The sequence below is a fragment of the Beta vulgaris genome, chromosome 8 (genome assembly GCF_026745355.1).
Source record: "Beta vulgaris subsp. vulgaris cultivar EL10 chromosome 8, EL10.2, whole genome shotgun sequence".
Classification (NCBI taxonomy): Eukaryota; Viridiplantae; Streptophyta; class Magnoliopsida; order Caryophyllales; family Amaranthaceae; genus Beta; species Beta vulgaris.
In genome coordinates, this window is record NC_079209.1 from 54,255,365 (window position 1) to 54,280,728 (window position 25,364).

The window sequence follows — 25,364 nt, forward strand, 5'->3', positions numbered from 1 at the left end:
GAATTGAGGAGGGAAGTAGGAACTAGGTGAGATTTTTTTAAGAAAATCGTCATTCAATCCTTTTAAAATTATTGCCCAAAGTTCAGACCTCTATTGTCAAATTTTCCAACTTTTTACTTATTTTACTACCTCTTTTTTAATAATTACACTTACACTCTTGACGCTATTCACAAATTTTCCTTTGACTATCATATGTATTTATGGTTAAGAGATAATATAATCATGTAAAACCTTTTTTGATTCGTCTCGATATGTACTTTTAAAATAACGACTTTTTATATTTTTTACTAATACAAAATTAGAGATATAAATACTCAAAATAGTGCATCGACATGCGTGAAAAGTGTAAGTGTAACTATTAAAAAGGAACAGGAGTAGTATATGATTATATTTTTACTCTCATTTCCTAAAAATTTTCTTATTTACTACTTCCTCCGTTCCATAATATATTACTTGTTTTTTTTACACAGTTTCCAAGATGTAACTCTGACATTAATGTCTTCAATTCTGTATTAATAAAAAAATATAAAAAAAATTGATATTATAAAACTACACATTGAGACGAATCTAACAAGATCTCATATGAATATGTTTTTTTTATATATACAAATGAGAATATTCGATCAAGACCCATAAAAAATGAAATATACACTACATTATGGGACAGAGGGAGTACTAGGAGAGGAAGTGTGAAAGTGTTGGTGTTTTTTTTTTTTTTTTTTATAAATAGGAGTGAAAATGTGGTCGTTAGAGAGTGAAATTTGTGTCCAGCAAATGGGCAAGATAGTGTGAAAGAGAACAAACCTTCATCTAATAAGAAATAAAGTTAAGAATAAGATACTTTGAAAACAGATGTAAACGAAAAATAGAAAATCTTTTAACGAGAGAATACCCGACTATTAGCTTAGTGAAAAACGAAACTAAAATCAAGTTATTAATGCAGACTACTATTGCACGGAAGAATACCAGAACTAACTTCTGGTCTGGTTCATTCCTTTGAAATCAAGTTATGTGGTATACTCTGCGTTTATCTTGACATAATCATAGCTCAGGTCACAACCCCATGCCTTCCCCTCTCCGGGGCCATCACCTGTAACGACATTATTACAGTAAGAAACAAGGTCGCGCACAAGAACCTATTAGTACCTTTCATTCCATTATTTTATAAAGTACTTAGGTGCGTTCTTTTCACCTAAGAAAAATAAGTTCCAAAATTAAGTTGTGATAAGTTTCAATGTCTCAATAAGTAAGTTTCAGTAAGTTCAGATAAGTTTATAAAAGTTTAGTTCAAATAAGTTAAAAGGATAAAAAAGGGAATGAGAACACATACTCAGTAGTTCAGTACTATAACAAGAAAATGAACCTTTGCCAGTAAGGCAGTAACTCTCTTTTGACAATAAGACACCACATAAACTCTTCAATTAAACCGTAAGAGTCCCATTCTCCTGAAGTCAATCCACCTTATCTGATTCAGGTTCAGGTATATCAAAAATGTAGAGCCATGCCTAGAAAAAATTGCCCATTGGTCGGGCCCGACCAAAATTCTGTTCCCAAAGCCCGCTATTTCGGGGCAAAAAGGGCAGGCTTTTCGGGCCAAAATCGAGCAGGCCCAAAAATAGACTAAAAAGTCATTTTTGGCTTTGCCCAAAGCCCGTCCCAAAGCAAAAAAATTCAGGCCGGACCCAATCGCAGGCCAAAAATTACAGCCCAAACCCGCCCAAAATTCGGGCCGGGCTCGTGAGTTGGGTTTTTTTTAATCAGCTCTACAAAAACGTTTTTCCATCATTTCCATTGCACTTCAAGTCCTATACCCCACTTTGTCTGATTTCTACTAATTATAAGTCTATACCAGTATACCACTATTTATCACAATGAAAAACATATTTTTTTTTTTTTCATTTTGAACCAAGTACAATTTGACTAAATATTTTAAGATCAAATGTGATATGGGAATGCTTTTTTTACCACTATTCCACAATTTACAATATAAGACATCAAGCCCCCTGCAATAATGTTCAGAAAGAAGCCGGTTTTGCTATAACCAAATGATTTGCACAAGAGACACCCCGATGATCAATAGGTTCAAGAGCTGTGCACCTGTGCCTAATATAAAAACATTCTGAACAATTCTTTGTCCAGTACATCAAAATGTAGTACAAAAATTCACCATCTTATATAACTAATAGATTATTTTGATACCTTTTCACATACCACTTGCATGATTCTATATACAACATTTGTGTTTAAATATACACAACTAATTGTTTTGAATTTTGTTCGGGACGTTTCAAAATTAGGGATTTCTCATAGGTTTACCCTTTGAACTCAATAGCTATTGTTTTTCCTTCCCCCACGCCTTCCAATTTAATCTCAAAAGATGGATAATAATAATTGTAAAAAAATAGAGGTTCTATATTAGTTTAGATGCTTAGCTTACCCACTGAGATGTGCATTTCAACTGTACCATGTTCCTCCCCAGCTTTCCGCAAGTAACTGCTGGCAGCCGCCCTGAAGAATTATATGTGAAGGTGTTAGAAAGATAGAAGAACGAAAAACTTCCAACTGAACTTTAAAGGTTTTTTATTGGCTTGAATCCTGCAGTCTATTGGGTTCATTTCATATACAAAACCTAAATTTCTAACAATGTTTGGAGGTTGCACTTTCCACGTTAACTGATAGTATCTATACAGGTAACACATTTCATATAGTATTTCTCTACCATCAAAGCCTAAAAGATGCCAATACTTATCATCTTCAGCTACTATGACAGTAGCGCTCGAAAGAGAGTTCTGTTTTTACCTGTCAAATGGAAGTGGTTGTCCACCATCCATAAGCACAATGTCTCCGAGTGCTATTCGGAGTTTGTTTAAGTTGAAAGGGATGGTTGCATAGCCAGCAGCACAAGCAATACGTCCCCAGTTCGGATCTCGGCCGTACACAGCAGCCTTGAAGCATGAATATGACCAAGTATGTAAGATGAAGCTTAATGAAACAAAAAGATAAATTTTGTATGCAGCCACGGTACCTTGACAAGAGAAGAAGATGCTACAGAGCGTGCAATTTTTGCAGCTTCAGCTTCATCACTGGTACCCGTTACAGATACCTGCAGGCATAATTTAACAAGCAATAAAATTCTGTGCTCTCTCTCACATCTGTTCATTATGAGGTCGATTGGCAGACCATCTAAAATGCCCAATGCACACAAGGACCTTGGGACAAAGTCTTGAGGAGGGGGCTGGTGCCTGGTGGAGGGAATGTTAGTAAGGTGTACAACACTTTCAGCAGCAGCACATTAGTCCACTGCTAAATCTAGTTTTACGGATGAGAAGTTCATAAGAACATAAAAGACACAGTGAGTACTTTTAACTCCATATGTCGTCATTACAGTTTCCATCAGTGTTATTTTATGAACCTAAAGCTTATCGCTCTCTTATACTCTATCTTCTCCACTTGACGCAACATTTCCAAAATCAAGTACAATTAAACAAAGTAAGATAATATATTAAGATGAGGTTTCAATGGATGATTGTTCAATGGCTACAACAAAATTGTAGCCACTATAACTTGGGCCTTTTTTTTATAGACTAATCTTGTTCATTGATTTAATTGTACCTTGAAAATATAGAAGAATGGGGAAAAGGCTAGTTTCAATAAGAAAATGAAAATAAAAACTTCAATTACTTAATCATCTTCTTCCTTCAGAAGTATTGTTGCTTACTTTTTCAGATTTTTTTATCACCATTAGCAAAATTTAGTGGAATATGAGGTTAATTAGCATATACAAATTTATTAATGTTAAAATTTTAATTGTAGTTTAATTATAAAGTTAACTTACTGAATGGTGTGGCTCTAAGATTAAAAATAAATGGTCGCTGTAGCCATTGTAAAATTGTCCGACATCAATAGTATCTTCTACTTTAGAAGTATATCTCAATTAGAACAAGTACAGTTCATGTAAAGCACTGACCTCGATTAAACAGGTTGCTCCTTCTCCATCCCAAGCAATTGACTTTGCAAGACCTTGCATTACCTATAAAAGAAACTATGTTCAAATCAGATTTTCAGAGTTAGAATGTAACTAAAATATTCAAAGCCACAAGGTGTCTTTCCTTGATGTTCTAGTTTCTTGGATATTTAAGGGATAAGCTATCAAAAGTTACATTCATTCAGTGATAACATAAAGAATGTCCAAGATGAAGAACACAAGTTGCTTATTGAAAGATGATGAAGAGCTGCAAGCACTCTAAAGGACAAAGATAACAGAATCTTCAACCATAAAACTTCATGTGTTTCCAGTATCCACAATCATCAACCAAAATAGCTTAGCACGAAAAGATAACAAGTTCCTGTTGACTGTAAAGAGAGAGGGGGAGTGGGGAGAAAACAAACGAAGTTTCTGACTAAACTTGGGTTGAGGAGCAGCAATTATGTAAAAGTGCAATTTAAAATACACGGAAATATGATGACAGTTTACTTCTAGTACACACACAAAAAACATGGTAGAAGCTCCCATACAGCATCAAGGCATGATTGTAGTTGTGCTGCTTCAGGACCATTCAAATTAGATATTCTTGCTGCACCAGAAAGCCCACTAGCCAAAGCAATAACCGTGTCATTGGTACTAGTATCCCCATCTACCTGCAATTCATACAATTATTCACACGCCTTAGATGACAAGGATAATGAAACAAATTCCACTATAGTTCACTAAGAATATATGATGTCCATACATACATGGTGAATTACATTAAACACGGATATATGGTGAATTGTTGAAGATATTGAGATACATAGTAAAAACTAAAAAAGCTGTGATACGTAGTGAATTTCATCAAATATTGCTGCAATAGAAAAGCCCACTAGCCAAAGCAATAGCATTGGTAAAAATCTAACAGAAAACACAAAGGAGATAAAATAGGAAAAAGCGACTCATTCAGTGCATTACCTAAAATTCCACAGCAATTTAAGTTAACTTTATTATTCATGCTCCTCAGATTTTCCTATATTAAGCCTCAAAAGAATGAAGCAGTTATCATCCACTCAATATATGCAACAAAAATATAATGCTTACACCAAAAACACAAACCAACCCACAAGGATAATTGAAAAGTCCCTCGACAAATAATCAAAACGGTTTGACCACGATACCTTCTCAACAATTTCTCTTTTCTCTCCCTCACTTGGGCCACTATATTCATGAGTTTCAGAATCCAGTTTCTTTCATTTACAGACCAACTTAGTATTAGACTCTTGTAAGAAAAAAAACTTGGAAGAAAAACTCACTAGGGAGAGATGTTGAGCTCACCTACATGATCAACTTCTAATCTGGCAGCTGAATTTCAGTTTTATTTAACACCCTTTCACATAATTTCAATAAATTTGTTCCCAGTTTCACATACAGGACCTTTAACCCCTAGCTCATCATTTTCAAAACTTCCAGCTGCTATGCATGCTAAAAGGACTCTCCCAATTGGTATCGCTTCAATGACCAAGATAACTGAAGAGTAAGGTTCACTCCTCTCTGTAAAGAACTTGATAATGTGTAATGTTGAAAAAGTAGAAGAATGGCAATGCCTTTTTCGAAGTTCACAAATTTATATTCATTTGAACCAGGATCAGGGAGGACATAGAAACTGGTGGTTATATATACAAGAAACTACATTATGATCTTCAGGATTTGAAATACGGAGGGTGCAATGATTTACAGGGGAGAATACAAAATGTGAAAGAATTTATATGGACCATTTTCACAAAGGCATATCAAATATAGGACATAAAAGTTAGAGCCCTGATGAGATGCAGAGGAGCAATATTAATATATTAGGTCAGAAAGGTAATATCAGAGTGAAACAAGTTGTTTATTCCTTTGATGCACTCCTGATATGAGTGATTTGACTTAAATTGTAAAGCTGTACGCTCATAAATGTTCTGCTGTCAGCTCAAATTTACTTCTAGTTGACCACTATTGCTTCACAAAATAACTTTGCATTGGCATTTCAAGCATGTCAAATACTGCAATTAGTAAGTCGGTTAGGGGTTAGACTAAAATGCAGAAGCTTAAATCAGAAGGGCAAAACATAATTGGTTGAGATTGCATAAAGTGTGAACCACTACTGGAAGGAAAGGATATTTAGTTTGTGATGCCAAAAAAATACCAAGCCATCCTCTCTGATAGCACAAATATAATACATGTGAGACATGAAATGACCACACTTTATAAAAATGTCTGTCAAAATCTTTGAGGGAAGGAATGATGCAAAGGAAAACTCAATTAGTTAATGGAAGCTGTGGATCTCTTCATACACCATAGAAGTAAAGCCGAAATATTGAAGACAATGTTGTAACTAACCGTAATTTGGTTAAAACTTCGACTAACTGCCAACTGTACCATCTTCCTCCAAACATCACTGTTAACAACAGCGTCAGTTGTAATAACCTAAAATGTCATGATACCATCAGTGAAGTTCTAGGAACAATATGCAGTAGCATTCAGAAAATACATACCCCAAGCATTGTTGCCATATTGGGGTGGATCATCCCTGAACCTTTAGCCATGCCTCCCATACGGATACACGTCTCTCCAACCTTAAAAAAACATATACTGAAATTCATTAGAAACAATTATCATTTATCAGAGACAAGAGAAAATTATTTAGAGCATTATTTAACAAATTGACAAGAAATTTCACAGACCTTATTGAGAGGAGAAGAATAAAAAAATGCCTTAAATTGATAAAACAATGATGGTTGCACCACCCATTACATGCAACGTTGAAAAGTCTCCCACACGCAAATTTCCATATTAGATTACTACAATGGACTAAATCAAATGTGTGCTTAAACCAGAGGTCAAGTCATCGGTTTTATTACCTTTTCTGGATGTGGGTTGGCGGTGGGGTTTTTCTGAACACCCCTAGTTGTGGGTTTAATATCTATATTGAATTGAATACTCTCTTTACTATTACAGGGAATGGGCAAAAAAGAGTAATTGTATTGGTAGGCTGCATGATGGACATACGCTATTCTACAGACATGGTATGGGTATCCGATACGGGTACATATCCGAATATCCAATACGGCAATCTTAAAAATTTAGGATACTAAGACACCATCCTAAATTTGGACTCGAGTACGGGATTAAAACATATCTATATATATTTAATATAGAAACCCAAAAAAAGTTCCATCAAATGCATTAATTATTGTTCCAAACGTCCAATCTGATAACCAACAAAATCATATCACTAAGTTAATGGATAAAAACAACACAAAAGAAAGTGTTAGTCTTTGAGACTTTGACACACTAATAAATACTTCCTCCATTTAGAAATAATTGCACCATTTGTAGGTAATTCACATCTTGCACTTGTTGTCTTTGGTGATTTATATTTTAGGAAAACATATATAAGATCTTATCAGATTCGTCTCAATGTATATTATTTTAATATCTACTTTTTATAATTTTTACTTATTGATAATTAGAGATATTAATGTTTGAAATAATGCATTGGCAAATGTGAAAACATGAAATGGTGCAAATATTTCTAAATGAAAGAAGTAGCAACCAAGATCTTATTTTTCAAAATTAAAAAAAAAAACCGCTTCAATCTCGACATCTTCTAAGATGTTGCCAGCATCTATGTTGTTTTCCCCTACAAGAAGAATCATGAGTACGAAGCATTAATTAAAAAGTTATAATTTAAATTTTAACTATACATAATTTTAACTACTAAAAGAATTAACAGATCTTACCAATATCCCAATATTTGGATAGCCCATTTATGTACTACTTTTGCTTATGAAACAAACATCTTAAGTTGTTGTGAAGGTAAAACAAAATCTCCAACCTTTTTAGATGTTAGTTTGTTTCTTTTCACAGGTTGAATGGAGCCAAATATGCTCCAATTTCTCTCACAGCAAGAAGAAGAAGCGGGTTGGGAAAGGAGCTTGAAGACTTGGCTTTGCAAAAATGGTGTTGCGGGGACATAGTTAGCCCACCAGGACATAGAGTCGTCAAATTCCCTTGTTGCCGTGAATGTGGCTCACCATATTATCCCAAACTCCAGAAAGCATGCCACATTCTAGAAAGACTTTTCGAGTATCTTATGGATTTGGAAACGATCCTAGGAGACATCTGTTCCGATGTGCTAATACTTCTTCATCATCATTAGGAGCAACCCTTTGAATGTTGATAGCCCCTCCTTGAAGCCATTCCTCATTTAGGCACCAAAGAGTATGCCATACAATGGAGAGGAGTGTTACTTTTGTTCCATCGAGATTCAATTACTTCTTGAATTGCATCGTAAAATGAAGATTGACGAGTGAGTACATTCAAACCTTTATGCTCAAAAACAATTTTTAAAGAATTTGATGGAAAATTTTTGGGTTTTAAATATATATATATATTTTTTAATCCCGTACTCGAGTCCAAATTTAGGATGGTGTCTCAGTATCCTAAATTTTTCGGATTGTTGTATCGGATACTCGGATCCGTGCCCATATCGAATACTCATACCATGTTAACATACTTTCAGCTGCAAAAGTCTCTAATTGTCGTAAACGAATCAGCAAATTACGATCTACATCCTATTAAGCATGAAGTAGGAGCTGATCTGAATTCATCAGCTATTAGCACTTATAATGAGGCCAATTTATAGATCTCAAAGAAGTGAAAAATAAACACAAAAAAAATATATAAAAGAAAGATACAATTCTACATGCCTTGGTTTCAACAGCAACACTTTTGCTTACAAGGTCAGTAGTTGTGATTGCCACCGCTGCAGAATCTGCCCTATAGATTCTCTAGTAAGTTCCAAAACATTCCGATAGAACAAAGCAAATAAAATTATGAGCATATGACAGGTGCAGAGTGAATGCATAAAAAGATCGTAAAAGAATAGACCTCTTATCAGCAAGTCAACTGCTCAGCACAAGTCTGACAAAGAAACAAAAAGACTAACCCTTCAATTGTAGATGACAGAGAGCCAACCAGCTTAGGTAGTGCCTGAAGAAGAGCCTTCTGCAATATGAATCAACAACATAAATGGTTAATATTCTCATAATAGTTCACATCATCACACTGATCACTTGCGATAGGAATCCTTTGTCCCATATGGTGTCTCATTTAGCGTCTGAAATAGCTTTAATCTTGCCACCTCACCCATTCACTGAAATTATTTAATGTACTTAATTTTTGATTGATGAGGTGGCAAACTTAGTAGGGAGTGAGACACAAGATGTGACACTAGATGGGATATAAGATCTCAACCCAATCACTTTCCATAAGAAGCATTGGGGTTGTGGTTGAGCCAAACATATTCAGCTTATATGAGGTTCATTAACATTGAATTGGCAGCATTAATATTTACAAGCAAAAGAAATATAACTGAACGTAGCAATGCAATTTTTTTTCTCTCCAAACAGTACCTTCTTAATCCTATGACCAATTACACCTGTTGATTCAACAAGTATTTCCTCTTGCCTCAAATGAAGTATCTGCAATAGTGGAAATAATCAGAAGATGCAACAAGATTAATTTGATTCACAGAATCACACCATATCCTGCAATTGACTAAAGCATGTACCTCAGCTAAGGAAGTAGTACAGTCTAAAAGATCTTGATAGCCAGCATCACCCTGCAATCATCAAGTATAACACTGTCAGTCATTTAATCGAATGCCCTCCTTTTAAAATACCTATAAATTTCAACAAGTCAAAGAGTTTCTATTATTATCATTGATCATTTGACAAGAAGATAATCTATCACTTCAAATCAATCTGATACATGTAATGACCATAAATATATGTAGTGAGGAACAAAGAGCTACAAAATGTGAAAATGCTTACCGTGGCTGCATTTGCTTGACCAGCATTTATCAGTACTGCACGTGCCTAACAAGGGAAAGAAGTTAGGATGTCAATAAATGACAAACATACATTCAATTGTAGAAGAGGCTCCGGATACTGAAGGCTTCATACAGACACAAAATCGCATGAAGTTCTATGATGAAACAAGCTTTTTTCTTTTGTTTTCAGCATAACATAATGCAACAAGGATTTGATCTAGACAAAGGCACAATCCCCAATCTTCAGGTGACACAACTAAACAGACTTCAGGAACAAAATAAAAAGCTCATTAACTATATGATTGTTGTTCTATTAACAGAGTCTGTTACAGCACCTGATACATACCGTTTTTAAGGTCTCTAAAGCTTTCTTGCAATACACAACTGGTGCTGCAGCAACTACATTGGTCGTAAAAGCCCCTGAAAGCAAATAAAACAGACTACAGCTTAGATACCAGCTCAAGCAAACCAGCCCAAAGTAGAGACTCTAAAGCTTTAGGCCTTTTTTCTTCCTTATCTCTTATGTCTACTTGGTTCTACCATTAAAAGAATGTCGACTGAATTATTTGACCAAATTACGGATCATGAAAGCTTATAAAATGCAAATCAAATCACATATAGGTCAGCTATAGACCAGGTCGCATTACAACTCAGAAGAACTCAAAGTTGATGATATTCAATGTTACAAAACTATGGATCAAGCCTGACATGCCATTGATTTGGTCGCCTTTTAATGAAATAAGAGAAACTTCTTTAAAGAATAGAGGGCAGAAACTCTGGAAAGAAGGACCAAGCATTCTGAAACTAAAATTCAGTGCAAAAATGCAGTGCAACTAACATATTGATTCCACAGCAAGTCCAAAGAGAGTAAAGGAAACCCACTCTATCTCATAAGGTTCCAAGAGATAAAATCTTATACAAAAAGATCATGTCATTACTCTCCAACCAACACACCCACATATAACAAAGCACACTTATCAACATCTTATGCTACAAAAACCAATGTGATTAACCAGCCAGTTTGCCCAGGATTATTAGAAGGCAAGTCCAGCAGATCATTAACACCTCAAACATACTACTACCCCTAAATTACATATATATATACATACATATATATGTATGTATATACATACATATATATGTATGTATATACATACATATATAGATATATACATATACATATATATACATATATATATATATACATATACATATATAGATATATATATATATATACATATACATATATATACATATATATATATATATATATATATATATACATATATATATATATACATATATATATATATACATATATATATATATACAAAATATATATATATATTATATTTATATATATATATATATATATATATATATATGTATATATATATATATGTATATATATATATATGTATATATATATATATGTATATATATATATATGTATGTGTGTGTGTGTGTGTGTGACTCCTTATTTCTCCACCATAAGAGACATAGTACACACATATAAGTCGAAATTGCATTATCTCAGAGGTTCTCATAGGAAAAGTTCTGAAGCACAGAAACATGAAACCAAAGAATATCATGATTTATAGCATGCAAGGCTGATAAGAAAGAAAAGCAACCTGCAGAGGCAGCATCAACATCACAGGTGACAAGAGCAAGGTCAGGTTTCTGTCCTTGGGCCCTCAGTCCTCCATATATACCGGCAGCCTTAAATCCCTTTGCTGCTGTAACTCCCCCAGGAATCTACAAAACAACTTTGATGTTGAGATTCATAGCATCTACTTTATTCTTGATTATTAATTTAATTGAAAAATGGAGATAGATAAGAAAACACATATATGCACGAGGAAAACAATTGACCAACATGTAGATATTTCCTTGTAGGAATTGACAAAACATAAATTGCAGTCACCTGCTCCCAAGGTCCTTCTGGAATGAGAATAGGAGCTGCAGGTATGTAACTCGATGCATCGGTCGCAATTGATGCCATGGAGACTATCGTCAATCCCCTCCTAGAGGACGTAGACCCATATGGTCTCCATATCTGTCATTTAAACAAGAAAAAAAGGAGAAAAAATTCGTGTTAATTCAAGCATGATACATAGAACATTTTACCAAAATGAAAGCAACCTAAATACCTAATGCTTGTTAACTATCTGATATTCTTCCAAATAACCACCAAAACAGATTAATTAAAATAGTGGCAGACCTTTAGGTTGTCGAGCCCTAGAAGCTTGACGGAGACATGATGGAGGCAAATCGACATTATTGAACAAAATTTGTGTTACTGCATGTTCAGAAATTGTGTAAACTTAAGGCCACATATATAAAACTCATACAGAAAAAGAGAGGGCAGACTGATAATTCTGAAAATGAGGTATAATAGTGCTAGATAATAGTAACTAAAAGAAAATCAAAAACATTGTTCACTATCTTAAAACTTAAAGTATACAACCCAAAAATGTCCAAATGGAATACAAAAAAACACAAATTTTCCCTAACTAAATTCTAAGTAATCAATTTGGTATTTTCCCAAGTTGCACAAAATGAAAGAAATTTACACAAACACACACTTTATACAACAACCATCAACCATACCTAATTCACAACAATCACAAGTTCATAACTCTAATTCCACAAGTCTAAAAAAACCAGTCTCAAAAACTTCGAATAATAATCAATTACCACAAAATGAAAATAGAATTAACAAACTAAGTTTAAAATTAGTTCACTAACAATCGAACAAATTACTTCATCCTCAGTAAAAAAAAAAACGCTTCCTTGGTCTCTGCATTTCTTCTTGTTTTATCTTGTGAATATGTATCACATTTTCAGTTTACTTCCTCTGTACAATAAATAAATCAAGTATCGATACCATGCAAAATTATTCAATAAATAAACTAGAAGAAAGAAAATTTTATACAAGACTCCTACTTTATAGTAGTTCATAAACAAGTTCAGAATTTTCTTCATTCAACAAATCAACCAAAACAAACTAACTCATACAATCATCTTAATTCTCAACAAACAATGAAAAATACAGGAGAAAAAGGATTACCCAGACTCGAAGAGGTAGAGATTAGAGAGCAAGAAATGTAGGGGGATTTTTTTTTCAGTTGGTTTTATTTCAATTTAGAGAGAGAAACTGATGATAGTTGATGAGTAGTGACTAGTGAGGGTTTCTCCAATTGTGTGTGTTTTTTATGGGCTTTTTTTTAGGTTCGTACTGAACTGAAATTATTAAAAAGTACTCTCTCCGTTTCCTACCTCTTTTCGTTTAGCTGCGTTTCCAAAAGATCTTCCCTCTTTTACTTTATTTCTTATTTGGAATTTTTTCTCTCCTTTTACCCTTTCATGTCTCTATCATATGGTCCACCATTATATTATTAATTCAATTTTACTCCATTTCTCTCTCCTACTTTAATCCTTTTCTATTTGTTTATTTATCTTAACCCCTTTCTCTCTCCTACTTTACCCACCCCACACAATGGATCTTCCTTAGTATCTGTAGGAACAGTAACAAGGAAGATCTTTAGAAGACGGAGGTAATAGTTGAAGTGAATCTAGGGGAATTTGACAGTGATTTTTGTCATGACATTAGAAAATTGAATGGACGAAGAAGATGAAATATTGGAGTTTCTTTTTAAATTTTTTTAATTTTTTTTATGGGAATTTGAAGGATATTGAATAATTTATTCAATTTTACAAAATGTATAATTTTTAGTTTCTAACTCATGGACTCACTATTTTTAACTCACGATGGTTAGATTTCAACGGAAAAGAGAGAAGATATCCCAAACGGTACAAAAAAAATTTATAGGTCCTTAACGGTGAAAAATATAGAATTTTAGGTCCCATCTGTATTCTTAACTCAAACTACTTATGTCATCTTATTACTTATACTAGTTTATCTTTCACCATTTACGCCCCCTTCTAATCCTCTTCTAATAGTTTTTTAGTTACTTGAATATTTTACTAATTACTTGATTGTAAAAGAGATTTGAATATTTACCTTAGCTTCAATTTAAATTCCAAGTGAATTAAGCAACACTTAATTATTTACTTAATTAGCTTGTCTTTGAAGTAAGGATAAGCCACTATAAGATTTTTTTTTTTTTTTTCTTTCAAAAACAAAAAAATCTTATAGTGGCTTATCCTTACTTCAATAGTTGGACCTCTTTCATAATCAATTGTTGGAGAAATTTCCTCATGGTTTTGAAATCTCACAAGTCTAAAAATATTGGATTTTTGTTCTAATCAACTTGTTGGAGCAATTTCTCAGGCTTCAAAAACCTTACTAGTGATATTTGAGACAAATCTAACAAAATTTCACTTGACTATGCATTTCTTATGTATTAGCGAGAAAATATAGTCAAAGTTAGTAGATGAATAGTATCAATTTACTCAAGGTAACACTTATATAGAAACAAATGTAATATTAAACTTAACCAGTGCATATCGCACATTCCTAAAATCATAGCATATAGGTATGCTCCATTTTGACTTACATACTTAGCAATGGATAACTAACCTATTTATATTTCTAATTATCGATTATCAAAAAAATATAAAAATTAATATTTTGATAATATATTTCAAGACAAATACAAAAACATCATGTATGCTAATGTATAATGTATACTTTTATTTAAATATGTATGTGGTCAAAGTAAAATTTATGAATAGTGTAAAAAGTTAAAAGTGAAAAATCTTTCTAATATAGTGGGAGTATTTGCTACGATAGACACAAACACAGTTGACTGAAAAATCAAAGTATTCTGTCAGCGTACATGGGACTTTAGGAGTCTAGAATACGGGAATGTAATAATAAATAATGACATTTTTAGAATTTGATTTGCAGTACGTAATTGCATATGAAAATGCAACCAATTGAAATGTGATAGTGGTGTAAGATACTAAGCCCTATCCGAGGATGATCGGCTAAGAAAATATGGTTATGATCCATAACCACTTTACTTTATAACATTCCCATTTCCCTCCTCCCCTCAAAGATATTAGCACATACTCCCTCCGTCTTTTTTTATTTGCTACAAGCACTTTTTCACAAAGACCAAGGAGGGAGTGGGGACCATTGACATAAATGGAATTAACAAAAAAGCAAATAGGTAAATTGTGGGACCTATGTATTATATATGGAAACATTTACAAAATCAAGAAGGGAGTGATGGCAAATTTGTAAATAAAGTGTGGGACCTATGTACTATATATGGAAATATTTGCAAATGTAACAAATAAATTGAAACACCCCTAAATAGCAAAATGTAGCAAATAAAAAAAGACGGAGGGAGTACATAATAGTAATAGTGCATTTAATTAATAAAAAGTATGAAAATGGAATGTTATAAAGTAAAGTGGTTATGGATGATAACCATATTGTTGATCTGTTATCAAGTTGTTAATGGATGTTTAGAGCAAGAAAAGGCTGCTCTTTTGCAGCTCAAAGCTATCTTCAACAACTCACTTCACCCCGTTGAAGTATTTTTCTGGAGATGGGAACCAAATAGTAATAGTCCATGATGTCACACAAGTAGATAGATGTCCGACCTTTCACTTTGAGACTAGAGCTACTTGATCTGTCAAATTTCTTCACCATCAACGAGAGAGACTTGAAGTTCATTTCTCTTTCTGATAAAGAGAGAGAGCGTACGAAGACGGAGTTGCCAACGCAGTGTACGCGAGAGAAGCGTATGAGAATGAAATACGACCCAAAGCCCTGAGAGCGAGACACTTTTGGCCGACAGACAAAAGTGGACAGCGGGAGGCTGCACGGAGAATTTCCTACATGGCTTTTAGAGAACAACCCAAGATTGGAAATACTTCTCCTTCAAAATAATTCCCTCTACGGTTCTTTCATATTACCCTCTCTGACGCATTCCTATACAAGTCTCATAAACATTGCCCAAAATAACATACAAGGACATTTTCCAGCACATTTACATTTAGGTGTGATATTTCCCAAACTTATTGCATTGGACTTATCAAATAATAAAATCGACTAACCTCAGTGATTCAAAACCTCTTGTACTATTATATTTGTCAAACAATTATATATCAGGAGGGAATAGGGATAGAGTGCATTTGCAAACGCTTCATAAACCTAAAATCACTTGATGCGTCGAACAATGATTTAGGAGGAGGGCTTCCATCTTTCCAAGGCTTACAATCCTTGCAATACCTAACTTTGCAAGGAACTAATTTATCCGGTGGGCTCATTAGTAACATGTTTGGTCCAAACTTCACACGACTCATTTTAAGAAATAACTAGTTATTAGGCCCGAGCTATACCCCGGGTAAGAAAAAATTTCATTTATTAATATAACACTTTATGATAATAACATTAAATACAACTTAGTCTAGTGGTTAAGACTTTAGTATATGTACTTGAGGTCTTGGGATCAAATCCTATACTATGCAATTTCTAAATTTTTTTGATGTACATGGATTACATGAATTAAAACTCCCTAGGAAGAGCATCACGTGGCACATAGACGTTCTTTCGCACGCCTTTTAATATATTTGTATAGATTCCTTAGGAGGCCCTTTTCCGAAGACATATGTAGTATGTTGAAAAGCTTAGAATTGTTGGATCTATCATTTAACAAGTTATATGGTCCTATACCTAATTGCACGTGGTCAAGCAACATAGTGTATCTCTATTTAAACGACAATGGATTCAGTGGCTTCTTCACGGATGAATTCCTTAACAGTCTAATTTTTGTGAAATTTTTGGATCTAAGTAGTAATAAATTAAGTGGTCATATTCCAACTTCAATCGGGGATCTCCCTAACCTAGGTAGTCTAAACTTGAAAGGTAATCAGTTTGAGGGTCGTATTCCCATCCAATTATGCGACTTGTTGAGCTTGTCTACGTTGGATCTCTCCAACAATAATTTAAATGGCCCTATTCCCAATTGTCTAAGCGAATTAGGTTTTCATGGCCTGATGGGTTTAAACGAGGTTTATTATTTGTCTCCGGGTCCAATACCAAGACAAGATTTGATCAATCCATTACCACTGACACTTACATCTACTGTTGAGCAAGTGGAGTTAACGACAAAGAACATGAATTACGTTTACAAAGCAGACGCTCTCGTTACAATGTCCGGATTAGATCTTTCGTGCAATGTACTCACCGGTTGGATACCACATGAGCTAGGTAACTTGACAAACCTGCACGCCTTGAATTTATCTCATAATAGATTGTGGGGACCTATACCCGCAAGTCTTTCAGGTCTCTACAGCATTGAGAGCTTGGATTTATCATCCAACCATCTCAATGGAAGCATCCCGACTACGCTCACCACACTGGACTCTCTACAAGTGTTCAATGTCAGCTACAACAACCTATCTGGTAGCATACCAAATGGAGTTCACTTCACAACTTTCGATGCCACCAGTTACCAAGGAAATCCTTTCCTTTATGGATGTCCTTTTTCCAGGAACTGCACTCTATCTAATCCGCACTCCATCACGAATACAAGTGCATCCCAAGACAAGGTTGAAGATAGTGACTGGATCGACATGGAAACCTTTTATGTGACCTTCGTGGTAGCTGGTGTAACTATGTTCCTTGCAGTTGGGATAATTATGCTGATTAATCCTCATTGGCGGAATGCATTGTTTTATCTAGTCAAAGGAAGCATCACTTCCAGCTACTACTTCATTGAGGATAGTATGAGAAAGCTAAGGAGAGAAAGACGTGTTTAATGTGGGTCTTGCTGTTTGGTGTGGTTTGATCACTTATGATGTAATAATGTACCTTGCTGTATTAATTAACTACGTACGGATTATGGTTTATTACACTATGCATTGTAGGTTGCTTTGTTACTTGATTTACACTTCGACTTTACCTCTATGCAAATCAACTAGCTCGACTTTGTATGCCAATGAGACAGCTAGCTAGCTTAACTTCACTCCGCAGCTAACTAACCTTCGTCACCGTTTCCTTTCGCCTCTAACATTGAGGAGAAATATAAATACTAGTTAGTATAATGTCCAAATACATCAACTTTCACACGAAATGTTAAATACATCAAAGGACACCATAATCATCACCCATATTCAAAAACACCAAGTAACCAAACCCTCTGACTAATTAAGAGTAAGTCTTACTCAAACTCTTCAATATACCTCAAGCACTTGTGCCATAGCCTTTACACTCTACCATAGGTATAGAAACTTTGACGACACTTTGTAAATCAGTTAAGTCAAGAACTTAGATTCCTCGTATCCGACTCAATTCAAGTACCTAAGTCTAAGTACCATATATTCAAACAAAAATTCGATATCTATATAAGGGGTAAAGATGGGTTCTATAGTGATAAAGCTTTCACAAAATATAGCACGAGTTTGGTTCGGAGCTCATGCACCCAAGTTCTGATTAAGCCGGTGTTCAAAGTGGAATGAACCTAACCAGCTCTTAGTCCCTTACCTCTTGTTCAAGCCTCAACATATAGAACGATAAAAATTAGTTAAGGGTCTTCCTTCTCTAAGCCCCTACACTTTGAGACTTCCTCCAATTCTCCAATCTAATAGGTGCGAAAAGTGTTTCGTTCTTAACCTGAACTGTTTTACCCAACAAGGGTAGGAAGCCATGATAAAAGAAGTTTCAAGCAGAGTCCAACACATCAACAGCTATGGATTATAGCCATGTAGAACAGGAGGTCATTCTCATTTAGAATTCAACAACATTGATTCATTGACCAAAGATCAACAAAATTACCAACTCACTTTATGAAACAGAAGATTACTAATTAAATTTGAATAAGAACATTTAAGGGTTCATATCTAATCAACTAGTCATATCAAGCGTGTCACCGAAAAAATTCAGTTCTCCCGTCTTACCCTGATCAGATGCAAAGCCAGCAAAGATCTATTCCTCGTTGCACTCTCAGCAACCTTTACCAGTTTAAACCGGCATATCCTGCTCTCGTACACAATCCGAATCATCATAATCACTTGATATTTCTCCGTGCTTCATCAAAGAATATTCAGCACACAAGCAGTGATGATACTGCAAACAAAAACTCAACAGAAAGGTAAATTCTATGAAAAGGATATGACCAAATATCTATGTTGCTCGGACTCAAGCACCCATGTCCGACATGGGTACGTGTCCAAGTGTCCCACTCGACTATTTTTTGAAACTTTTTCAATTTTTTGGCCCAAAATGAAGCGTCCAAGTGTCCCGCTCCCACCCATGTCCAAGTGTCGAGGATCCAACTCGGGTACTTGAGGTGAAATGAAGAGTCTGAGCAACATAGCTAAATACTACAAGTTTACAACTAGAAGGGTAGCATCCCTATACCCCAAACATGTCGAATAGTAGTTAACACTATTGCAGTGGAGAAACCGCAAAGCTGAAACAATCCTCGTGCATCAAACATATCTTTATTAGGCAATCAGTTCCTGTGCCATACCTTTATTAACATCAAGAACGTTAAGAATTCAATTTTTTATGTGACAGAAGTTAACTGGTAGAATATATGAAGTTCAATTTACATTTTTCATCCTTCGATCCTAGAAACTCTAAAGGCAATCCTTTCTTTGTAGACTTCGTTTATGCAAAAATTACACCAAAGATTAGTAGGCATATATCAACATTACTCAAATGCTCACCTAATTTGTAACAGTGATGAACTGAGACATGGGTGGGATGCTTCAAAAATATCAGAGAACCTATAAAAAAAACTAGATATATGCATGTCAGGCACCGTATCTGAGTCCAACATATCTGGTGAGTACGAGTACCATGCAACTTTTCAAAGCATCTTGCACATCTGTATTTCTTGCAGTTGTCATCAATCTATCAAAGTATCCAACCAAAGAGGTTACAATCTTTTGTTTCTCTACAAATTATTAGATTAGACAAACTCAAGCCTACATTCTCTTAACAAGCTCATTCTATCTGACTATCTCACTCTTACCCAACACTATTCCTAGGCATCTCGCACCATCCTAGTCATCTATTCTCTTCTCCTTCCATTGTTTCCCTTAGAATCTCAAACATACAACAAACAAATTTTACAAATTACCCGACGGTCTTACCAAATTGATTAAATCAGTCACTAAATGAATTAACGAATGTGATTACTGAATGGATTAAACAGGCTACTTAATAGATTAAAATGGTCACTACATCAATTAAATTGATCACTAAATAGATTAAGTTAGTCAGTATATTTAGAAAAGTGGTCCGTTCTCTTCATAATATTGGGCTTGGGCCGCGCCTAATTTTAAATTAAAAGAAGATAGTGTCTTACATGGCCAATTAATCTTGCTAAAGCTTGATGACTTACGAGGTAAGACATCTAAGCTACCATTCCTCATGATAAGATCAGGAAGCTTAAGAAAGAAAGAAAATATTCAATAAGGTTCCTCCATAATTATATCTTTTTCAAAGTTGACGGCTCCTGATTGTTTATTTCTTTGTTTTTCATGGTAGGAGAGTCCCTATTCATATTAAGTTGAGGGGAGTGAATCAAAAGGTTAACAGGAAAACAAAGAAATAGTTATAATACAAGAACTAGTATGCACGCAAGATATTAGTTTAACTCGTGAAATTTTGTCTGTTGCATCAGTTCTATTTGCTTCATGTTATTGCTTTCCCTGTATTTGTTCAAATATGTCCTTAATGGCTCTGTTTGGCACGTGATTTAAGCAGCTTACAGCTAACCAATCACAGTTAAATAGTACCTCACTCTGTCTAAGCTCTAAACAACAATTGAGTACATATATGATATATTCTCTTTTTGGTAATAAATCTACAGGTATGTGATCATATGAATATCCAATAATTTTCATACGGACAAAGTTTTGTCCTGAACAGAAGAATGTTGTAATGAAGTTGCTTACAATTTCGCTTTCCCTCCTATTTTATCAATCAAATTCAACAATATTCACCAAAGATGAACAAATCATCATCAAGTCAAATTGATGACAGAAGATAACACTTACATTAGACCAAAGAAGGGAAGAACATTCACATTTCCAGAAGCTAACTAAACAAATTATCAGCTAGCCAAATTAGGTGTTCTACATAAGAAAGATTCAGTTATCCTGTCTTACCCGACTAAGATGCAATGCCAGCAAATCCCTACTCCTCGTTGCACTCCCATCAACCTCACCATCATAAACCGGTGTTTCCTGCTCCAGGACACTACTCAAGTCATCATCATAGCTCGATATTTCTCCGTGCTTCATCAAAAAATTATTCAGCACACAAGCAGTGATGATAATGAAAGGCAAAAACTCAATAGACTCCTCTTTCCACCTCCTATTAAGCAACTGCCAATTAGCTCTAACCCTCCCAAACGCCCCCCTCACAAACCCCATTGCCCTCTTATGCACCTCATTGAACTCCTTTTCGCTTAAGCTCAAATCACCCCCCTCACCCCTCCTCACAAAAGGAGTCAAAAGCCATGGCAAACAAGGGTAACATGAATCACCCAATATATACTGAGGTATCAAATTCCCATCAATTAGCTCAACTTTTGGACCATTCAACACCTCTTTGAATTTCTCCACACCCAAAAACAACCTTGTTTGTCGTAAAATCGAATCCGGGTTAAATGTACTAGGCCAACCAGCAGAAACATCCAAGAATCTTCCTTCACAATCAACCAAAGCTTGAACCATCAAAAACCCATTTTTCCCCAACAACTCCCCTTCAAATGCAAATTTCTCAAACCCTAAAACCCCACAACAATTAATCAATGAAATCCGCTCAAAACCCACCAAAATTCTCCCTAAATCCGACCCAAACCCACCCAAATACCCACCCAATCGATCACAAATTACCTTACAAACAACATAAAACGCCCTACAAGCATCACCTGAGCTAAACCCAAATCTTTTACCCAAAAAAGAAAACGACCCATTATGAGCAAGTCTATAAATAGCAACCCCAAGTGCAAATTCAGGAGAAATCGACGAAGGTAAAGAAGATAAAAGAGAATCAAAAAGCGTGGAATTTAAAAGATAAAATGTGGGTTTTGACATACGGAAGAAATCAACCCACCTAGGATCTTCATCAGAGGAAGAAGAAAGGAGAAATCTTTGAAACCAACAGTGGGAAAATAGGGAATTTTGTGGGACATGAAAATGGGGTTGAAGGTGGAGAAGAGATTGGAGTTTAGAGAGAGAAAGAAAAGCAGAGGAGAGAGAAGATTGAAGAGAGAGAGAGTGAGATGGATGAAGATGAAGATCGTGGGTGTGGAAGAAAGCGTGAGAAGATGTGAGGGAAGTTGTTATGGCGGTAATTAGAGGAGATAGAGTAGTGGTTGTGGTGGTGGTGGTGGTGGTGAGAGTTTTGCGTTTGGTGGTTTTGCGTTTAGTGGAAGAAGGTTTTTTGGGAGAGGCAACCATGGTTTTTTTTGGAAAGACCATTTCATTTTTGGTAATAAATCCAAAAAATAATGTTTGGGTGTTAAGTGGAGTAAAGGATTTGTTTTTTTTTTCCGAGATTTGCATTATTTATGATTATATTTTAGGTTTATTTTAAAAAAAATTGAGCAACTTTTTATTTTTAGATTTTCAATATTAAACTTACTTGTGTTTTTTTTAAAAGGACCTGTCCTTTTATCTGTATGAGAAATAAAGAAGTTGTGAAAGTTTACATGTATCATAATAGATTAAGAACTTGTTGGACAACAGTAGTTGTTATAGTAGAGGTTAGTTGTTGTTCGGTGTTTAATAGTCCGTTAGAGGTTAACTGTGACAATTGATGTTTAAAATGTAGGTGTTTGGTAAAAGTATTTGTTGGCATTATAAAAAGACTAAAATAACACATTTTGAGTTATGGTATTAATTTCAATAGAATGATTAATATATTACTACATAGGGTTATATTCAATGTATATTTTATTATTTTATAATGCATTATTTTTCTTCTCAATATTAAATCATTAGTAGGAGTGTGACACTATTAGTATAAATTCAATGTATATTTTATAATACATTACTTTTTTCTCAAAAACAAATCATTAGTAGGAGCAAGGTTGTCAAAATCGCGATTCTACTTTAAATCGGAAGGGCCTGTCAGAATCGGATCGTAAAATCGAATCGTAAAATCGTAAGATTCTACGAATTTTGCGGGCATAAGATTCTATGATAAAATATGTAAACTATTTACCTATTTTTTCAATGAACAACACTAAAAATTCAATTTTATGCGTAATGATATCAATATGAGATGAAAAAGGACGCCATCAATAAAATTAAAGTTGAACAAAATACAAACACACAATAAAATTAAAGTTGACAAAAAATACAACTTCCTATCTTTCTTCCTTTTTAAATTTCTGATTGAGTGTTGTTTGCAGTCCTGCCTTACTTCTACCCACAAAAGAATCCATGTACCCTTCCTCTTTGAAACTGAAAATGTTCTTCTTCCTCTCCAATGTCATTAAGTTTGTTTTTATTTTTTCTATTAGATTTCTTCACATTAGCCTCTAATAGTTGCCTAAAATTATGTTTAACATCATCAGGAACTTGCAAGCAAGCCTCCACATGAAAACAAGTCCCAGCAAGATTATTTTTTGAGTCTGGAAATACCACCACCACGCACAACACCACAATATTTGCATCTTACTTTTGTAGTATCACCATTTGCCCCTGTACCGTGCTCCCATCCAGGGTGTGTTCTATTACCAGCAACATTTTTTCTCTTTTTCCTAGAACTTGAAGCAGAGCTTGATAAGTTTCTACAAATGATTCAATAGAAGGAAGTTCAGTACTACTAAATACTAATCGAAAATTACCAATTAAAATCGAAAACTAAATTATCAATTAAAAATTTAAAACAACTATTGATGAGATCGAAACAAAGAGATAATACGCAGCAAAAAATCAAAAATAATTACCTGGAGTGGACAAGTGGTAGCTGAATATGAAGATTTGAAGAACTAAAGAACTAAAGAATCGAAGGAGAGAGAGAATTGTGAGCAGGCATAGCAGTGTGTTTCATTAGGTATTGGAGTAGCGTGTTTCAAGTGAGAGAAAATGGGTGAGCAGCGTGTTTGATGACGGTGAGAGAAAATGCACCTGGGCCTTTTTTTTAATCGCTAGCTACAAGAATCAATATAATGGGCTAAAAATAGAATCGGTAAAATCGGTCGAAAATCGCGATTTTACCGATTCTAACCGATTCTACCGATTTTACATGCGATTTTTTCAAAAACCGATTCTAAGTGCGATTTAAATCTTTTGGCGAAAATTGAATCGTAAAATCGTACGATTTTACGACTCAAATCGCGATTTTAACAACCTTGAGTAGGAGGCGAGACTATTAGTATGTCATGTAATATCTACAATTTGTAGCAGTTAAAAATATCCTCATAATAAATTAACTAAATGATGTGTATTATTATTTGTTACGTATAAACATAAATATAAAATATGTGATATAAAATAATTAAATTTGAAATACGCTATTAATTTACAGTATCCACTAATGATGAAGAGCCTGCTAACATGTATTAGTGCAAAACAAAAATTCCTATTTCTTCATGGCTCATGCGTCCAATGTCTTTTTCCTTCTTTAACTACCGAATTGCTATAAGTGTCCAAAATTTACATGAGAATAATATTTTCCGACTATGGTGTTTTACAAGAACACAAATTATTATAATAGACGGTCTAATTTTAATATAAAATTAGACAATGCAAACCTACGTTCTCCTAAGAAGCCCATTCAATTTCTCTCTAACCTAACACTATTTTTAGGTATCTTGCACCATCCTAGTCGTCCATTCTCTTCTCCTTCTTTTATTTCCCTTCTAAATTTTGAATTAGAACAAACAATTTTTAAAATAGTCCGTCAGTCTTACAAAATGAATTAAGCTAGTCACTAAATGGATTAAATCAGTCACTAAATGAATTAAAGAATGTTATTAATGAATAGATTAAACTGGTCACAAATAAATTAAAATGGTCACTAAATAGATTAAAGTAGTCACTATATTAAGAAATATGATCTATTCTCTTCTTAATATTGGGCTTGGGCCGCGCCTACTTTTAAATTAAAAGTAGACGGTCTCTTACAAGACCAACTGTTACAAGAATTGTTGATGAATTATTCCAACGACAGTTTTGGATCTTCAAACGTTAATTTTTCTAACGTTAGACAAACACTTGTCAAAAACTAGTCTAACCACTTAACCATTTTGCCAAACACAAATATTTTGTTGAGAACGTATTGTGTCGGACTCGTCCGGTCATCATCTTTGGTCGGACGACTTTCAGGTGGTTCCAATTTTTTTCAGTTAGTCTTAATTTTTTTTTCAGGTAGTCTTCATTTTTTTTCAGGTAGTCTTCATTTTTTTTCAGTTAGTCCATTATTTCTTTCAGTTGGCCCATTATTTCTTTCAGTTGGTCCATTTTTTGTTTCAATTGGTCCATTATTTGTTTCAGTTTACATATTACGAAACAAAGTCCAACTGAAAGAAAACAAAGTCCAACTGAAAGAAAACAAAGTTCAACTGAAAG

At 34.4% G+C, this 25,364-nt stretch overlaps 3 protein-coding genes across 6 annotated transcripts; 1 reads left to right on the top strand and 2 right to left on the bottom strand.

Moving 5' to 3' along the window:
- Nucleotides 1-789: 789 nt before the first annotated feature.
- On the bottom strand, nt 790-21,086 carry LOC104901903 (arginine biosynthesis bifunctional protein ArgJ, chloroplastic). 4 transcript variants are annotated; one of them, XM_048635195.2, is made up of 18 exons: nt 20,946-21,086; nt 12,067-12,144; nt 11,770-11,901; nt 11,477-11,600; nt 10,192-10,265; nt 9,847-9,891; nt 9,585-9,635; nt 9,427-9,495; nt 8,961-9,019; nt 8,722-8,791; nt 6,505-6,585; nt 6,350-6,436; nt 4,516-4,638; nt 3,968-4,030; nt 3,026-3,103; nt 2,800-2,945; nt 2,438-2,508; nt 790-1,090 (listed from the first exon to the last, which is right to left on the bottom strand). In XM_048635195.2, the coding sequence occupies exons 2-18, from the start codon at nt 12,121-12,123 to the stop codon at nt 1,008-1,010; spliced, it is 1,413 nt and encodes a 470-aa protein (XP_048491152.1). In that variant the 5' UTR covers nt 12,124-12,144; nt 20,946-21,086; the 3' UTR covers nt 790-1,007. The 4 variants fall into 4 exon arrangements, with proteins under 4 accessions (XP_048491152.1, XP_010687829.2, XP_010687828.2 ...); XM_010689527.4 differs by lacking the exon at nt 20,946-21,086 and adding an exon at nt 18,723-18,850; XM_010689526.4 differs by lacking the exon at nt 20,946-21,086 and adding an exon at nt 12,916-13,068.
- LOC104902439 (cuscuta receptor 1-like) lies at nt 15,210-17,691 on the top strand. The gene is made up of 3 exons (XM_057391599.1): nt 15,210-15,353; nt 15,620-15,761; nt 16,456-17,691. Exons 1-3 carry the CDS (start codon nt 15,210-15,212, stop codon nt 17,583-17,585), a joined length of 1,416 nt encoding a protein of 471 aa, XP_057247582.1. The 3' UTR covers nt 17,586-17,691.
- Nucleotides 20,787-22,425, bottom strand: LOC130589385 (protein ALP1-like). The gene has a single exon (XM_057391317.1). The coding sequence runs from the start codon at nt 22,347-22,349 to the stop codon at nt 20,928-20,930; it is 1,422 nt and encodes a 473-aa protein (XP_057247300.1). The 5' UTR covers nt 22,350-22,425; the 3' UTR covers nt 20,787-20,927.
- Between the last annotated feature and the right edge of the window lie 2,939 nt (nt 22,426-25,364).